The 18774-nt window shown below is 47.3% G+C and overlaps 1 protein-coding gene across 2 annotated transcripts in view; it reads left to right on the plus strand.

The window, feature by feature from the left end:
• KY (kyphoscoliosis peptidase) overlaps positions 1-14295 on the plus strand; it is a 20683-nt gene extending 6388 nt beyond the window's left edge. For both annotated transcript variants that reach the window (XM_009579846.1, XM_009579845.1), the window contains 7 exons: positions 181-231; positions 2268-2350; positions 2719-2827; positions 5605-5722; positions 11356-11544; positions 12139-12329; positions 13394-14295. In XM_009579846.1, coding sequence (XP_009578141.1) covers positions 181-231; positions 2268-2350; positions 2719-2827; positions 5605-5722; positions 11356-11544; positions 12139-12329; positions 13394-14295 — 1643 coding nt within the window. The remainder of the gene's footprint in view (positions 1-180; positions 232-2267; positions 2351-2718; positions 2828-5604; positions 5723-11355; positions 11545-12138; positions 12330-13393) is intronic.
• Positions 14296-18774: the final 4479 nt, after the last annotated feature.

Raw genomic sequence — 18774 nt, forward strand, 5'->3', positions numbered from 1 at the left:
TCTCCTCTCGGCACCCGCAGGGTGTTGATCTCCACGTCTGAATGCAAGGGGATGGGCAAAGAAAAGCCTCAATTTCAGCTTTTTCCACCCAGTCCTGCTCCCCAGAATCACTTATTTCTATTTGTCTTTTTTCTCCTGCCAACAACTGCTCACCTCACGTTCCCTTCCCCAATTTTCTAGGTTTCCAGAGGACCGAAGCCCCGCGGCCGCCAGGAGGAAAAGACCTGCACGGTAACTGTCAGCTGTCCCCTCGCCCCGTGCCGGTGGCCCGGGGGGGCACAATGTGGGGCAGCCCCAGAGAGGAAGCCCTTCAGTCCTACAAACCAGGCTTACCCTGCTGCAAGCCTAGACTGAAATGCACGGACAAGGGATTTAATTTCTATGACCACGAGTAGCATTCAGCTTCCCAGTCCCCTGTTCATCGGGGTGGCAGACGGGGATGGCTTTGGAAATGTCACACGTGCCCGAGACCTTCCTAAGGCTCCACAGCCGAGGCAGGCTACCATGCAAACAGGCACGCTGCACGCTTCCTAACGGCACAGGGCTACGTGAGTTACTGCGGATCCCGCATCTGCAGGGAGACTTTGCAGCTATAACCCGACAAAGACGAAAACTGATAAACAATTTTAAAAAAAAAAACCCATCCCCTTCCCAAAAGGCAAAAAGTAATTTTCAGAGCTGTAGAGAACGGGAAACTTTAAACACATAAATCTGCTTTATCTCTCTTTAGGTCAGTGTAATAGCCCTTTTCAGGGAAAACCAAGATAAACAAACAAGCCTGTTAAAGAAACAGATGCCGTGTGCCTACAGGCTGATTTTGGCAGTCGGCACAGGGATGGGCAGCAGGTGCCGGGCGCCAGCAGCCCGCCTGGCAGGCTGCACCGTCACCGGGACACGGGATGCGGGATGCCCCATAAGCCCTCCGCGGGGCAGAGGTTTCCAAGCAGAGCAGGGCTCACGTTAACAAAACACCTTTGCGAGTCAGGAATAGACCTCCTGGCCACCTCCCCAGTGGGCTGGAGCTGGCAGCAAAGGGGCCAGAGCCCTGTTTTGGGGAGATGGAGAGGGAGCAGGTGATGAATACAGATTTCATAAGCACTGCCAGCTTCTCAGCTAGGATAGGATGCTCTCGGAGCCTCTGGTGCATCCCGCTCCCACCGGCACTCGCGGAGCAGGCAGCGGAGGGGCATCCTGCTTGCTTAGCAAGGGTGACAAGTAAAGCAGTATGCAACCAGCCAAAGCCTCTCTGCCCGCACGCGCAGCCCAAGGCAACTCCCTTCTCCTTGTCGCCCCTCTCCAGGCAAACAGCAGCGCTACGGCACCATTCATTCACCTCTCCCAGCACTCAGGAGCCACGCAACAGCATTTCCACTTTGTGATCTCTTTTAAATCCTTTTTTCCAGAGAAATAACAATCCTACAGAGATAGCTAGAAGAATCTCTTTAGTCCTGAATGGCTTTGACAGCACACGACAGGGGGAGAGATTGCTGTAGAGCTCAATTCTTCTCTCACCAGCTCAGAAGAAGAGGGAGTGCTGAGCAGACGGCGGTCCGGGGGAGATGTCCATCCGATACGTCTGTGCACTGAGCTATAGCTGGATCACTCGGGTGGCTCATTGATGAGAGAGAACAGCGTCAGCTCATTCAGAGGCTGTTAAAAAATAAGTTATCTGATTAATTAGGGCAAGTTATTAACCCTTTATTCACACTGAGTAGAACCGGGAGCCTAGAGCCTGCAGAAATGCGGAGGGGCAGGCACACAAATTTCAGTCCAGCGGCTCCCCACGTAACGTTTCTCATGCGCTTGAATTCGTGCAGAATCGTGGCCCTTTACCATGCAAAACAGTCATCACTTTCAGCAAAACCACTGAAGAAATGCAGCTCTTTGCTGAGTTTTTTTTCAACAGTCATGTTTTTGCCAGAGTTTCCACAGCACAGATTTTTCCCTGATACTCCCGCATTGTACCTTGTGCACCTCCATATAATATCCCGGGATTTTCTCTGCTGTTACACAGTGCCAAAGATGCAGCGGCACCTCCCGCTCCACCATTGCCCAAATTATACCAGACTAGACAGGATGGCTCCTGCTTTCTGTGCAGCTGGCAGGGACCTTCTGCGAGTGCCCTCGTGTCCTCTGCTCCCTAAGCACCCGCTGACGGATGCCTCCGCGGGGCAGGCAGGAGCTCCGCAGTGTCCCCTTGTTCAAGCGTGCAGCCAGGAAAAACACCCCCTCCCTTCCCGAGACAATGACAACTCGTTTCTTCCCAGCATATCCGTGGGACAAATCCTCTTTGAAATCCATGCCAGTAGATCTGCAGCAATTTGAGAAGCTGGATGCCTACGCGTTAAAAGTAAGTCTTGCTTTTGCCTCTGTCCTCCTCCCAGCTCCCCTGCGGGGATGGCCCTTGAAACATAGCTACCAGCACTAACACCAGCTTAGTCTGAGCTATCGGGGCAAGCGCCTCAAAATCTCCCAAACAAGTGAAAAACCATTTCCCTGCAAACAGAGATCCCACTCCAGGACAGAAACCATGACCAGAAATGCTTCTTGTTTGAAACATGGCTTTGTATTTCTGTTTTTAATGAAGCTTGAGTTAGAGCGGTCTCCTGGCAGGTGGGGTCTCGCTAGCTTTAGAAGAACAAGGGAGCGGGGAGGAAGGGAGATCTACCACAGCAATTTCTTCACCACGATCTTGCAATGCTTCCTCCTCACAAATAGGTAAATGTCAAGAACAGCGTAGAGGAACTCGTTAAAGCCCTGCTTAAACAAGCCCGGACTGATCTGGAGAAAGTCCGAGCCATATGGATGTGGATATGCCATCACATAGGTAGGTTGAGATCTTCAGTTGAGAAGATAAGGCTGTTGCTGCCCCCCGTTACTCTGCCATTGCAGTTTACTATATATCTTGTGGGTTAGTTTCAGGTGGGGGGTGGTAGGAAGGCTTTCTGGGTGTATGCATCCAGAAATACATTCAGAGGCCATCTCACGATCTCTGTACCCATACTCCCTCTCCTAGCACTGCCAGGCCCTACAAGGTTTGCGTGTAAATGATTTCTTTCCACGTGATGAATCTGTAACTCCTACCTGATTTATTCGGGGTGTACCCATACAAGTCCCTATCACCTAAGCAGCCGGAGCAGGAAGCCAGGCTGCCAAGCACCGTAGGCTGGTTGTCACATTCAGAGCCATCCAATGCCACCGAAAGTGTCACCTCCACCACTGTCCCGAATCCCTGCACCCCCCACTCCGCCCTTCCCAGAGCACTCTGCATCCCGGTGCCTTTGCTCCGGGGGGGGTCTCGGCGTAGCTGAGGTACCACCAGGAACCGTCCGGCTGCCTTGCCCAGCTCGGTGTCATCACAGCTGCTTCTGCAGCTCCTCCGTCCCCCTCTTTGGGCAGCAGAGCAGCCCTCGCAAGGAGCAGCCTGGAGCCAGCCCGGTGCTCAGCGCAGCCCGTCCCGGGTGAGGTGCCCTCTTGCCTTTGACCGTTTTCACGGCCAGCTTTGCCCCTGCGTGTGGTGGATACATCCCGCACAGAGTCAGGTCTCTAGCCGGTACCTAACTGCGTTCGTCCCGTTGACATGTCCATCAGCCACGTCAGCGCAGCACACGGCAGAGGCCAGCTTTCACAAAACGTGCTGGCACTGCTCCATCGCCCTTCCTGCCTGTACGTGCACCCCCGCAACCTTGGGGAGAGCCGCAAGCACGCCGTGTCCCCCGCCCCTTCCTACCCAACCCAACCCCGGCCACACTGGCGTTTCAGAAATAACCAAGATGCGCAGAGGACAAGGAAGGAGGATGAGGCAGCATTTGTAGCCTCTCCGGTCTGGCACGTTAGAGGGGGCAAAAAGCTCCTTGCCACCCCAAGCTCCTTGGTGGGGGGAAACTGGATGTGCAACTTGATTGCATTTTGCATGGCATATGCAAAAATATTTCTATCCCGTTAACTCTTGGGGGAGGAGGGGGAGAAGTACCGCTGTTCTTTCCCTCACCTCTTGCACATCCTGACGGGCTCCGGTGCAGTTCGCTGGCTGAACTGGCTGACGGAGAGCAGAAGAGCAATTTGGGAAGCACTGGCCTAATCTCACGCCTACCGAGATCAGCAGAGCTTTGCACACTTCGCATAGTTAGGTCAATCCCAAGCAGCTTTAATCCTGCCCTTAAACACGCGGACTGCTGATTTCACTGCATTTCCTGAAACCGAGCATTTGACTCATCCCAGCGCCGAGCTCCCATCGGCTGCTGATCATTCAGCCTTTACACTATTAACTCCTTTCTGCCTGCCACTGCCTGGGCCAGATCCTCCTTGGGACGGCCGGTTTAGTTGGAGTCGGTCCATTTGCCTTACACGCGTTCACGGGATGTCTCTGGTCCCCAAGAGGTACGCTGTGATCTCCTCACAAGATTTTTTTTTTTACACCATCTTGGCCCCGGTTCTTCCTTCCTGCAGAGGCTGACCCCTATTTACACTCATGGGAAATAAAGACAGCGCTAGGAATTTAAATCGGCTCACAAAAATGTGATCTGTCTATCCTGGAAGAGCACTGATGATATAAACTCCTTCCTTGTTCGGATTTTAAGTGGGTCTCTCTTCCCACCCAATTCAGCTCCCTGCCTGCAATGGACTGCTACCTCCATGCAGCAGTAGCACTGAAAGAAATTACTTCAGCTATCATTTCTAGGATAAATACAGAGCCACGTGCAGCCAGCTAGCTCTCCACACCCCTCAAAGTGCTCTGCAGCTTCGCTGGTGGCCCGGGTCGAGAAAGCCAGCCTTTCCCTAGAGCCCCCCGGGCCAAGCCTGAGGCAGCGGCAGCTGAGCCCCTTCGATAAAAGCCAAGCATTTCATCAAGGCACAAATGCAGCGCCTTGCCAGCGTTTTTCCCCCCCTTCCACAGCATTAAAGGGAAGATGAATCAGCTGATGCAGCATTCCTTAGAGCTTTGTCAGAAAAATAAGTTCGTATTTTAAGACAGAGGTTAGGGAGATGAGCAAGGTTGGTCGGTATTGAATTAACCTTCCCAGACCAGTTCCGCGCGCTCTGTCCGAAGGAACCCCGCTGTGCCGCTTTTCTGCATTCATTCGAACAAATTAAGATTTCCTACGCTTCCAGGTATTAATATGACTCACTTGCAACAAATCATTTCAGGTATTTCCCAACAAGTTACTTTCCAGGTATTTTTAATACAAATTGCTTGTAAAGAGTGCAAAAAGCTCAATGGTTTCCTTTGACAGTAACAGGAGTCTGACTCCCTCAGATGCAGAGCTCTCCTTTTTACCGGGAGCTCTTGAGATTGTAGATCCCCCCGCACGGGGGCAGCCCCTGGGGAGGCCCACTTTCTCTAAAAAAAAAGCAGTTTTCCTCCCATTTGGATTCAACTGCTGAATCCCAGCCCCAGTTTAGAACAAAGGGTGATGAGAGAGGGACCTCGCCCCTCTCCCCCCACCAGCCGCCCGCGACATCCCCGTGTAGCAGGCGCCACGGCTCGTTTCTCTTCGCTCGCGCCCGCGGCGGTGAAAAGCAATCCAAGCGTTGCTCCTGCTGCCCATCGATCCCAGTGCCTCAGGCTTTTGGATGAACTTTCGTCTGTGTTCCTTCCCGCAGAATACGACGTAGTGGGCTACCATAACAAAAGCCAGCTGTCGAGCAAACCCATAGATGTGCTTCAGACGGGGAAGAGCATTTGTGAGGGATACGCTGGGCTCTTTGAACAAATGTGCAGGTAAATTAAGCTCAGAACCATTCAATGCCAGGGAGAGTTAACATTCGTTGTCATCTCTGTGCCTATTCTGTCTGCCTTTGCATTGACTGATGTGACTTTAAGCAGGACGTGGAACTTTAGCTTTCAAACCATGCTGTGGAAAACAGCAAGTCCTAGAAAGGTCAATTTTGCTTCCTCCTCCACCCCCCCCTCCCCAGCATAATTTACTTTGTGCCATCTGCTGAGCTTCGCGTTGCATTAACATAATAGCAGATGAAAACACAGAGCTAATTCGGTTAGAAGCAGCTAGGTTTTTCCTTTGAGTATCTGTATGTGAAGGTTAAAAGCATGGCAAGGCTTAAACAAGAAGGAGTGCCGTCTCCAACATGCTCCCATGCAAGAGGTAGGCACAGTCCCAGAAGGAGCTTTCCCAAAACCTTCTGGAGATGCCCTCTCCCCTCCACTACAGAAGCTCCACAGGGACACTGCCTCACACTTACCACACCGTTTTCTGCAGTCAATCTCAACGTGCATCACCGTTGAGGCCAATACTGCAATTCCCATTTCATAGCTATGTCGGCATTTAATGACCAAAATCCATTCTCCCGCCTACAAAACCTTGTTGACTTCATTGCATAAACGAGTGGGATTTCCCCCACAAAGCAGGACTTTACAATCACAAAGCCATTTCATAGAATCATAGAATCATTAAGGTTGGAAAAGACCTCTAAGATCATTCAGTCCAACCGTCAACCCAACACCACCACGCCCACTAAACCGTGTCCCTAAGTGCCACATCTACACGTCTTTTAAATATCTCCAGGGATGGTGACTCCACCACTTCCCTGGGCAGCCTGTTCCAAGGCCTGACCACTCTTTCAGTAAAGAAATTTTCCCTAATCTCCAATCTAAACCTCCCCTGCCGCAACTTGAGGCCATTTCCTCTCGTCTATCGCTTGTTACTTGGGAGAAGAGACCGACCCCCACCTCGCTACAACCTCCTTTCAGGTAGCTGTAGAGCGCGATGAGGTCTCCCCTCAGCCTCCTCTTCTCCAGGCTAAACAGCCCCAGTTCCCTCAGCCGCTCCTCATCAGACTTGTGCTCCAGACCCTTCACCAGCTTCTTTGCCCTTTCCTAGCAGAGGCAGCCCCGTCCTTGGCAGGGAGCACAGGCGCCTTGCATATGAACGCAGCACAAATCCCTTCTCCCTCACGTTTCTCCAACCCAGTAAAGAAAGGAGATGGTCGTTGCGCAAGGCAACCCTCAAGCACCACAGCAAGGAGCAGCACCTCACCTCTCACAGCGGTACGCAATAGTTTGGCTCAGAGGAGTAGTGAAGGCAATGAAGGTGCCTGGCAAGTTTGGGACCAACCTTATGTAGAAGGGTTGTCCAAGAGGAGAAGACTGGACCTGACGACTCAGGGACACAAGACTGGAAGGGGCTTCCTAACGCCAGAAAGCACTGGTGTACTTTCCCGAGAGCATGGGCTTGCAAGGTGGCTCTCCCAGCGACCACCTTCTCCGCAGGGCAGCTTCCATTTACAAGACTGCTTTGGAAAAAATTAAAGACCAGTTATTAATTGTCATGTGTAAGTAACAATTGACTTTCCACACCATCCAAAAAGATTTGGGAAGGTTTTCACCATGAAACAAACAAAATCTAAAGGGAAAAGGACAGATTTAAAAAAAAAAAATACTGTGCCAGATGCTGAAGTGGTGAATGCTTCCAACCAGTAACATATCCCGTGATATCAGATCTTGCCTTCTAAAGAGTAAAATAAAGAAACAGGATGATGAAGTATGAGTTTATAACTGCATCTTATGGAACAGTTATTAGCAGTTAGAACTGGGGAAATTTGCATCTGTTCATTAAAAAGCATATGTTTAGTTCATTAAAAATATTAATCTTTCCAAGGATATCTTTTACTATTTAAAGGCTCTGTTGATTTACTCTTAATTCCTCAGCTCCAGATTGATTATCCATTTTGTGGTTCAGGAACCCTCCCAGTCATCCAGCCTATTACTTTTGTCAAATATCAACTAAATGTTTAGCTCCTTTCCTGAAAAACCTTAACCAAAGACAACACCCCTTTCTTGCAAGGGGATCTCCTCATCCCGTCTTTTTGTGCACTGTTCAAGTCTTATGCTGAGTCTAAGCATAAAGGCAAGAGGCAAAGAGCAGTCATCTTATATAAAGGTTTTTAAAAGTCAAGTTTTGGGGGAAAAAAGGTCTTTTAACATGCCTTTTTTTCCTAGCTCCTGTTGAGGCAACTTTAACAACCAACCCAATTTGCCAGTCACCCCCAAAGGTCCTGCTGGAGTCAACGGCTGACACTGATTGAGTCCTACTTGTCCCAGTGCCAGCAGAGAGAAGAGTTCCTGTTGCAGACACAACGCTGTCATCTCCGACCGCAGCTTCGGCAGCCAGACTTCTTCCCATTAGCTGAGACTCCTGTCACAGAGGAAGGGTGGGCACAGATCGTGGGAAGCTGGCCACGAAAACATCAGTTTCCAAACGTCAGGCATAATAGCAATGAACAGGCTTCTGACCAATATTTTAGCAGCATTTATCAAGAATCAGCTTCTCAGCTGACAACCAACTCAAGGAGGTAGCGTGGCCGAGTGAATCAGGGAGTATAAATTAATGAATTCAACTTAGGGCAAAACCTAGCAGTCCAGACCTGGGGAGAAACTCCCTTACCAGAATTAACGATGAAGGCAAAATAATTACTTGCACTTGAGAGGTTTCAGCACCACCTCTGGGAGCAAAGCTGACCGCGCTCAGGGGATCTGACCACTTAGCTGCTCCTTAGTCATAATTAGTCTGCAAATAATCCAGGTTTCACATCCTCTTGCTTTTCCTGTTTTCTACAGTCAGTAGCTTTCCTTCTTTCCAGGCACAGGAGCGTACACCTACCTACCACACGTATAAACCATTCTGTCTCCCTCTGGAGAAGCCAGACTTGCTTCTTTTTTAGATTAAATCATCAAAGTCAACCTGAAATCAAAGGGAAGAAGGTACCATTGAATTTCAGTGGCACCTGTAGCCAGATCCAGATTATTTCCTACTCATTTTAAAGCAGAAAAGCAACTTTGCTTTTAACCTCCTTGCTGCACCAAGCAGATGTTGCCAACCATCTCTTAATTCAATTCTTCCAGTCCACCTTGTATTTAGGTCATCTTCTACCATCACATTGCCACTTCAAGCATTTCTGGAGATCTTCTCAATCTTCTCTCTGCCTGGTTAATTTATCTGTATGAAGCTCTTTACACGAGAATGGAGACACGATCACTCTTTTCACCAATACAGGATTGCTCTTTTACAGGATGTTTTAGCCTGTCCATTATTAGAGAGACCACTGTTTAAATGCTCTGACCCTTCTTTTGGGACCTTTGAACACATCCAGGCACAAACCCTTCTTGCTGCTTTGCTAACATTCACTGTGAGAGCAGAGCGAGAACGAATGGCAGAACTTGCCCTTTAATGTCCTCTCTGAATATCCCAGCTAACAAGAATGTCTAGAGAAGCCTGGAAGGATTAGATGCCAATCCCCATGAAATTAGTGGGAATTTGGTACTTAGCTCCCGTTAGGCCCCTTTAAAACTCCTAGGATCAAATCTTCCTTAAAGTTCCCGGGCCAGCTCCTAGTCTCAGTTACACCATGTAAATCCAAGCTCTTACCAGTCTTGTCAGTGGAGTTGCTCCAGATTTACCACCCAGCTCCACGTTAGAATTTGGCTCACAGGCGACTGCGGCTGGCAGAGACTTTACAGACCACCTGCGACACCAGGTTTCTCAATGGCATTCCTTCCAGGCTTGCCACGTTCGTTTGGAATACCTCGCGTGACAGGCGGCGCCTCGCTATCGCCGCGTAACAGCCCACGCTAAACGAGAGCTGGCTTGCATGCTCCCTCCTCGTCTTTGCTGGCCATCTTTAGCAGGGATGGGGTACTGCCACGTTTCTCCTCTTCATATCACCTTGTCTTCTCTCTGTGGGCTACCCAGCGTCAGCTCCCAGCTGGCTCTCAATCAGCCCTCTGCAGTTGTGATTCTATTTTTGATACTCTTTCTTCAAGAATTTAAGAAAGAATGTAAGAATTTAACTTGATACTCTTAAAGAAAGAGTATCAAATAACTAAGTAACACAAAGACGTCCAGGTTTGAGTTTAGTAAGTCTGTGTGAGAACCTGAAGTGACCACCTTCCCTTGCAACCAGCACCATCTCCGTGAAAAAAGCAGTCCTCCCTATAAGCACTACTGCACTGCCAATTACCAGCCAGTATCTGTTATCAGACCTCGACTTCTTAACAACCATGCTAATTATCTTCCCCATAAATATCCCCTTTTCTTCTGAGTTAAACCCACATTATGCAGACAATCTTCCTCTTGAAGCGTGCACGGTTTATTACTTAAGGTAGCTGTTCCATTTAATGTACTTTTCAATGAAGAGGAAAAATGTCAATACCATCCTGGAGATATTTAAAAGACGTGTAGATGTGGCGCTTAGGGACATGGTTTAGTGGTGGACTTGGCAGTGCTAGGTTAACGTTGGACTTGATGATCTTAAAGGTCTTTTCCAACCTAAACGATTCTATGATTCTATCCCACACAAAAGACAATCCTCTAAGTGAAGCAATTTTAGGTTAATGCTGAAATAAGATGCCAGTGTTAGAATCCGTCGCTATCAACAGCAGAGAGCTTATTAACACAGTGCTTATTTAAATCTTATTTACACATCAACACAGGTATTCATTATTTTTTTAAAAAGAGACTATTTAATCATTTGTACCCTGGGCAAGCACAAGCTCACCCTTTAAGGAAACTAAATCAGCATCCCGTAAGGTCTAAGATATCTTAGTTGGTGTCAAACACCGGGTCCACCATCACAGAGGGAACACAAGCATGAACAGACGCACTTTTAATTTATAATTACATGGGCTAATTGTGGACAGCATCAAAGGAATTCCACTGAGTAACAAGACAGAGAGCAATTAAGCACAATTCATCTTTGTCATCCTCCTCTAACAATGTTGAACTGATGATTCATCAGACAAAAAGAGAGGGAATATGCAAAAACTGGAAGAGAAAAGCCCCTTCCTCCAGCGGGACGCTCTCTCCAAGGGCCAATGCAAAGGCTGCAAGAAAAAATGGCCCCTACCCAGCACCTGGGGCATCGTTACCTTGGGTGACTCTCGCACACCACCCCACATGAAGCCATTCTCTAGCACAGCCCAGAAAAATACAGTCTCTACATGACGTCAGTGGTCAAAGGGCAGAACTTGCCCGTCTCTAGGTGTGCTGACAGGCAGGCAGAGGAACGCTGTGCAGAGATCACCCTATCAAGAAAAATACAGCGCCCCAGCTAACAGCAATTTTCCAAAGAAAAGTGCAGTAAGCTAGACATTTACCGCAGTAGTCTGTCACCAGTGTCAGAAGTTTGAGTTTTCAGAGAGGTACGCTCGCACACTTAGACATTTTAAAAAGTCTAACTCAACTGCCCGCACCGGAGGAGCTGGTGGAGCTGGTCCACCTGACTACAGGACTGAAGTTCTGCAGACGTGCTGGACTTTGCTCCTCCTTTCGTCCTTCCACAAAAGTACGCTGACAAGTTTAAAACAGAAGTCTTCTGCTACATCTTATTGTTTCCTTTTAGTATTGCAGGAATCCAGTGCATGAAGCTATCGGGATACTCGAAGGGGTACGGGTATAAGATGGGGCAGACCTTCACAGGGGACTCTGACCATGCCTGGAACGCCGTCTACCTTGATGGAAGGTGGCATTTACTCGATAGCACCTGGGGAAGTGGTGCTGTTGACGATTCTTTCACCAAGTTCACCTTCAGGTAAAGAAACCACCCCCTATGTTAATAAATGAACCTACCCCAAAGGTAGAAGAAAGCTGATGAGTGTGATAAGAAACACCAAACAATGACAAATATTAGGTCCCACAGCAAGACCCAAAGCCCTGAGCAAGCTATTTGGGTTGCCTATACAAGGGATGGAGCGCGTACCTGTAGAAAGGCAGCGGACCCGAGCCGCAAGCCGCATACCTGCTAAAACCGAACTTGTTTTGCTTATCACATCTTCGGTTTATGCAATACTACGTGACACTTGATTCATCACCTTCAGCTGCCTGAGGGGTGGTGCCTCCACACTTTCAAAGAACAAGCAGTGCCTCCCTCTTTCTTCAGGAGCCCATGGTTGCAGGGCATAGTGCAAACACCCTGGTTTTATCAGGGTATTTATCAGCTCGGCATTTGCCCTGGAAATGGAAGACCAAGGCTCAGGTTCCTTCTCTGCCTGGAGAATTTCAAACCCACAGACCTCAGTTTCTCAGCAGCCCAAAACATTCCGACTTCCTCCTGCAAACTGTGCAGGGGAAGAATTAACTATTTATAATTACTCATTTTCCTTTAATTTCTTCCTTCTTCTTCCAGGTACAATGAGTTTTATTTTCTGACTCACCCGGCTCTGTTCATTAATAATCACTTCCCAGATAACAGTAACTGGCAGCTTCTTAAACCAACCCTGACGCTGAAAGATTTTGAGAAAAACATGCTGCACAACAGTAATTTTTACATGTTGGGCCTGCTGACCGCACACCCGGAGACAGCCGTCATCCAAACAGGTAACAGCCTGCGGAGGGGGAGCTGCCGAGCATCTTTCCTTATGCAGCCCTGCATCCACCACACACTGTCGTGCCTGTGGTGAATCACGTTTCCAGCTTGGTTCTGGCAAGCAGAGTGCCCTCAAAGCTCTCGCGGCAGAGGAGGGTCTTTTTTCTTTCTTTTTTTCCTTTCTTTTTTTTTTTGTTCAAGCTGTGAAAAATTGCTGTAGCCCCCGGGTCTAAAAGAAAGCCTCAGTCAGCAGCTGAGGATGAGTTACTCTATCAGCCAGCATCAGTGGTGCAACATTAGAAGTATTACTATTATTTATTAGCAACTCTGGCTTGAAAATGAGATTAAAACCTTTTAGAATGTTCCCAAAGTATGACTTACTGAATGATGGATAAACAGGCACTTCTTTATGCCATACTCAGCACCCTGAGTAAGTCCAACAGCTCTTCTAACACAAAACTATTCAGGTAACACCACTGAACTACAGGGCCCACATATAAGATCACCTTCCTCAGATTTTAGGCGACCTGCAGGAATTTAACTAGATAGCTAATTTAAGAACACAGAGTTAAAACTTAAAGGCAACAACATTTTAGGACTTAATGTTGTCTTCAAGCTGTTTGGGAACAGGCTCATAGGGAGGTAGATTATCTCACATCTACGTACTGGAGGGTTCCTGCACTTTTCTCTGAAGCTTCTTGGAACAGCTACTGGACTAGCAATCAGGTCTAATCACACCTAATTAAGCCCTTCTCAAGCACATGGGCTGACGGTACTTTCGGTTATATTTTGCATAGGCTTTCACATTTTATAGGACCACAGCTCCATTTCAGTGTATATCAAAATAGGATAAACGCACATCTGCAAAACAAAGGCCACTCTTCACCTCATTCTTTTTGAGGGACACTGGTCTAAGCAGAGAGCTGACAAGCTATGACCGGTCAATCGCAGCTCTTTATTTTACTATTAGAGAAGCAGCGATTTATTGGGACAGATTAGTCTTCCCAGAACAGGGTGTACATGCAAAAACTGTACTGAAACTCCTATGCAGTTTCTTGTCTTTTATATTTCATAGTAAATGGAAAAGCCTCTGTATCAGTGGATTGCCGTTCTGCCACGTTATTTACGTTTAAGCTGAAGGGAACAGATGAACACGGTTTAATGACTTTGAAAAAACACGGAATGAAGCTGGATATCTACCCACAGAAGACAGGGAGTCACAAGCTGCAGGTCTTTGCCAAGCCTTCCAAAGCCTCAGAAGAGGTCTACAACTGCGTGTTAGAATATGTCGTAGAGTGCAAGTCTGTGGACAAGGCCATGCGTTTCCCCAAGGACCTGCATCAGCCTGTTGGGCCAAGCTGGTTCACAGAGCGGCAAGGGTTCCTGAGGCCGTCACAGCCCGACCCCATCATTCACACCAACGACGGGCGGTGTTCCGTCACCTTCACCCTGGGCAAAGACATAAGCGTCTTAGCCTCGCTGCACTCCGATAACAGCAGCCTGACAGAGGATATGAGAAGGCGGCACATCATGCAAATCCATCGTGGAAACCAAATCGAGTTGAAGATCCATCTCCCCCACGCAGGGAACTTTGTTCTGAAAATCTATGCCAAGAAGAAGTCAGATCCTGGCAATTACGACTACATCTTCAACTACCTCATCACTTGCCTGAACACTGAAGTGAAGTGGCCAGCTTTCCCTCAGAGTTACAGCAAGTGGGCAGAAGACTATGAAATACTGGAGCCGCTCTCCGGCTTGCTGCCGGCGAATCGCAACGTTCAGTTTAAACTCAAAATGCATGGGATAGCAAAGGTGCTAGTTCAAGCCGAGAACACTTACCCTCTCACCCAGAGCAGAGGCTACTGGGAGGGAACCTGCAACACTTCGGGATGCAGAGAGGTGTTTGTGATGGTGCACGAGAACGCTAACCACAGCTTTTACTCACACGTCCTGAAATATGAAGTTGAGACCCAGTAACGCCCCCTCCTTGTTCTTTCACTCACCTGCATGAACCAACATTTCCAACGTGCCCAAAACCAGTACAGCTTTAGGAGATCGCTCATTCTCTCGATCAAATCTGTTCTTTCAACGAATGCAGGACAACACTTGCAGGCTTTTGCAAGACCACAGGCTCAAAGAAGTTCAAAGCAGCAGAAAATCCTGTTAAGAAGGGAGCAGCAGTGGAAGAAATTAAGTAAAACCCTCACCTGTGTTTCAGTAATACTGTCCAGACTTTTTGAAGAAAACAACTGACTCTCTGGCCATAGGTCATTCTGAGCCAGCAGTGATTGCTGGTTTCCAAGTCTTACAATAGCTACTCCAAGAAGAATCCACCTAGTTATGGGGCAGGATGAAGAAAGTACACCCTGGTTTTGAGCAGCAACATTGGACACGAGGAACTTCAGGATATTTAAACTGAGTCTCTGTATATCTTTAGTCAAGTTGCAAAACACATCCCAGGAGAGAGAAGTGTGAGGAAGAAGATACAACATGAAGTTTTCTTGTGCACTTCATTGTCTTACAAATTTAAGCGATACTGCGAAATTACTTTTTACACTGACTCTTAAATACAATAAACAAAATCATTTTTACCTTTTTATATTAGAGTATTTGAATTGTAAACACTTTTTCTGCAATATTAACACTGTAATCATCTCTCAAGCATATAGGTGTTTCCATAACTAAAACTAAAAATTCAGTAAAATGGAGAATAAAGTTCTCAAAAATCACTCCTTACTCCAACTCGTCTATGCAATACTGAACTAAAAAACTTAAGGGGTTATGTGGAATAGCAGGCTGAGCGACATTATTATCACGTAAAAAACTATTTGGTGCTGTACTCTTGGAAAACCCCTACATGCACAAGGCAAAGGTGGTCTTCTAGCGAATCTCACCACAAATACCCGTCATAAGATCAAGCAACATTTTCATAAACGATTCAGATATCCATAAGTGTTATCATGGCCCGAGAGATACTACGTTTGAGCTTGAATTTAAAATAAACCTGTTATGTTTTTGCATTCTATTTCATTGACCAAATGATATTAATTCCTCTTCAGAAAGCTGCTGTATTTTCCGTACAAAATACGTGGGTTATTCCTACACTCCTCCTCAGCGACCGGGTGGCAGAAGTTATACACGATAGCGAAGTTATACCCCTGCCCATCCGCCACAGGCTCTCTACGTCCGATCCCTCCTACATTACTCCCTCTACCAAACCAGGTCTGAGTCCCCGTTTTAAGCAAGTTGAGTGAGTGTGCAGGGTACCTGGAGCCGTAGTCAAGTCCCAGAACTCTCAATGAGGACGCAGGCTACTGCAGACATGAGTTGCAAGTATAAACACAACGTGTAAGCTAGCAAAGCTTACTCTAGGATGCCAGGAGTACAGCAATGCTTCGGGGTCTTTTTGTACTTGGAGACAAGGAGGCTCCACGCGTGACATAAAAGTAGTTTTTAAGTCCTCCCCCAAACAGCTAAGTGTCTTTGCCTTCAAAAACTGGCAGCAGCAGCAGCTCCTCCCTGCAGGAACACTAACAAGCCTTGTAGCCCAGCAGGCATCTGCTCCCTGGACAGGAACACATACTGAACAGCACAGATGCAGATGCAAGAAAGACTCAGGGATTTTTTGATTGCCCAGGACCTTGAAGGCTAAAGCAAGCCTTGTCTGTAAGCCCAGACAGCCCTGGTTTATTTTGGTGCCTAGCACAAGAATTCTTTTTTCTTAGATCCCATTTTTCAGATCAAGGAGGAAACATCTCAGTAGCTTTCATTTTACGGGTCAAGCTGATCCAGTCAAATATGTCACTTCTTACAACAGGAGGAGAAGGAGGCATCGCAGAGAGCTTAGGAACTAAAGAAAACTACTTTTTCCACATAACAGGGTCAAGGATACCAAACTACATACGCCCTTCATGCAAACACCTGATGTTCACTTACACGCATACAACAGGCACAACTAGCGGGCAGCCACGGTAAAGCCTCTCCGCAGGGCCGCAGCGGTACGAACGCAGTGCCTGCTCCTCGTCTCAAAGACTCCCTTTCACAAGGTCTAACCCCACATGCTCTATTTCTGTCTCAAGATGGCGGGGGGGGGGGAAATTATCCCAAGGGAGTAGAGAGGACAGTTTATACACTATTGCCCCCTTCCTAGCAAGATCTCAGAGAGCATTCCCTCCTCGCCCTACACAACACTGCAAAACCCAGGCACCTGCAATTATACATGTTTACAGGCACAGACAGACTCATTTAACCCCTCAAAGCAAAGAGTGACCCAAAGCACTGTCACACCCACGGAAGAACATCTGTAGCATGCTAAAGACAGACAGAGCCTGCAACAGCTTCCCACTTTCGAGATGCTCGGCTGGTACAAACAGAAGTACTGCAAATAAATTGCCACATTTTTGTTTCAAGCAGAAAACAAACATCTGGCTCAGCCCTGCAAATGTGTAAGAAATTTTTTAGTGCTATCGAAGGCATGAGTTCAAAGACACAAAAAACCCCTCTCCAGCTTCATTAATTATAAAGCTTCCAGGGTCAGGTGATTATTCCAAAGGATGTTTGACACTGCAAAGGCAGAGAAGAATGCCTGAGAAACCCTCCAGCCCCAGATAAAAGCACCTCAGAAGTCTGTACTTGCTGTGACATCTCCCTCCAGGATAAGCAAGTCTTCTTCTCCTCCCCCTCATAAAAAATGCACATTCTTCAGCACAGCCAAGACTCTAACACCAGGAGAACATCTCTGGAACAGACTTCTCAGTTATCTCGGGACTACCAGCTCTCCCATTTCAGTCAGAGTTCTCCCTTGGCAGGCCTCAGGACTGAACAGTTTTTGTAATCTCTATACCACCACGAGGTACAATTACTTAGCACTATGGATTCAGATCACTCAGTTTTGCAAACATCTTCTTTCTCAGGGAAGGTAAATTAAGTACGTGTAGAACAAGTTTTTATCTCTGGCAAGTGTATCTCTGCACTTCCATCTACTCACGAGCTAGCTTCCTCACCCATGGAAAGAATAGGGTTAGTATACAATCAAATGCTCTGCTATTTCCATGCTGGCTGTGAGAAAGGCACATGCTTGAAAATGGGCAATGCAGTGGGAGCAGGAAGCTATTCAACTCATCATACTGCCTTGCTCAACCTCTGTCCTCCCCTCCTGTTGTCCATGCACAGCAACTCCAGAAACAGCAGGCACACGAGAGTCTGTGGCACCGTATATCTGCAAAGAGAGAAGGCGGGAAAGACAGAGCGCCTACACCAGCAGCGGAGCAATTCGGCAGTTCCCCTGTTGCGAATTTTACTCTTTAGATCACTTTAGATCAAATTTTTACAGCCTACTCCCTGAATGAAGCTGCTTATTGCATGCATTAGAAATTGATAAATACTGTAGGATTATAGTTGCTAATTAAACAAATGGATCATCTTCAGTTTCGCTCTTCATTTCTGCCAAAATGAAGATGAACCGCCAAATATCTCTAAAGGAAAGGGATATGGAAGCAGACATCACTAATGAGCCAAAATGTCTTCAGAACTTCTGAAAACACTTAGTGTATGATGTAGCTTACTTAACAAATCTTCACGAAATACAAAATGGTTTGTAAGGTATCATTTGAAAAATAGTATTGCTGTCACCACTGAAGGACATGAGGAATCCCTAAGAGTTCTGGCATACCACATACTCAGTGGATCCATAGGTTCATGCAGGAAGGAGAAACAACAGTTGGTTCTATTTAGCCATTCCGTTTTTGTCAAAATGCCCCACAATCAACAAGTCCTTACTTGAGATCTGGATAGTTAAGGTGGATGTTCCAAAAATGCTTACCTGTGGACAGCTCCGAACAGGAACCGAGGCCAATGCTGACTATGTGCAAAATGCACGACCACAGTTTATCCCTAGTTGTGGGCAGTTAAAACACCTCATTACAAAGACTGCACAGTGAGAATCCAGAATGGATTTGAAGGTTTCATCCTTGTTCAAAGAACTCCAGGAGAACGCCAGAATAAAAGGACTTGTTGATTCAAACGTTTTTCAACTCTGGAATGCAGAATTGCTTGACCAAGTACAGTCCCATTTTATGGCATGACAAAGAGGCTGCAGTCTGCAGAGAGGCATCACCTCTGCTGAACTTACCTGCCTCATCTGATGGATGGTTTTTGCATGCGTATGCTGCTTTTGAATTCCTGTTTCTTGACAGCCTTAAGCTGCTCTAGGACAAGGTGAAGCTGACAGACAGGAACAAGAAACTTGCAGAGATGGACAAGGGATGTCCCTCGGTTTGCCTGTACAAAGGTTGTAGAGCCACAGAACTGCAGAGTGCCCCTGGAAGAAAGGCAAGCCAGTAGGAAACAGGTTCGGTTCACTCATTAGCAGCTTAATTTCCTTGAGGAAGGACTGAATATATTCCTCAAAACAGGTCACAGATGTATTTTAATGCAGCAGTTCAACTTGACTGGACA

This window comes from Fulmarus glacialis, unplaced genomic scaffold (genome assembly GCF_000690835.1).
Source record: "Fulmarus glacialis isolate BGI_N327 unplaced genomic scaffold, ASM69083v1 scaffold19626, whole genome shotgun sequence".
In the NCBI taxonomy this organism is placed as follows: domain Eukaryota; kingdom Metazoa; phylum Chordata; class Aves; order Procellariiformes; family Procellariidae; genus Fulmarus; species Fulmarus glacialis.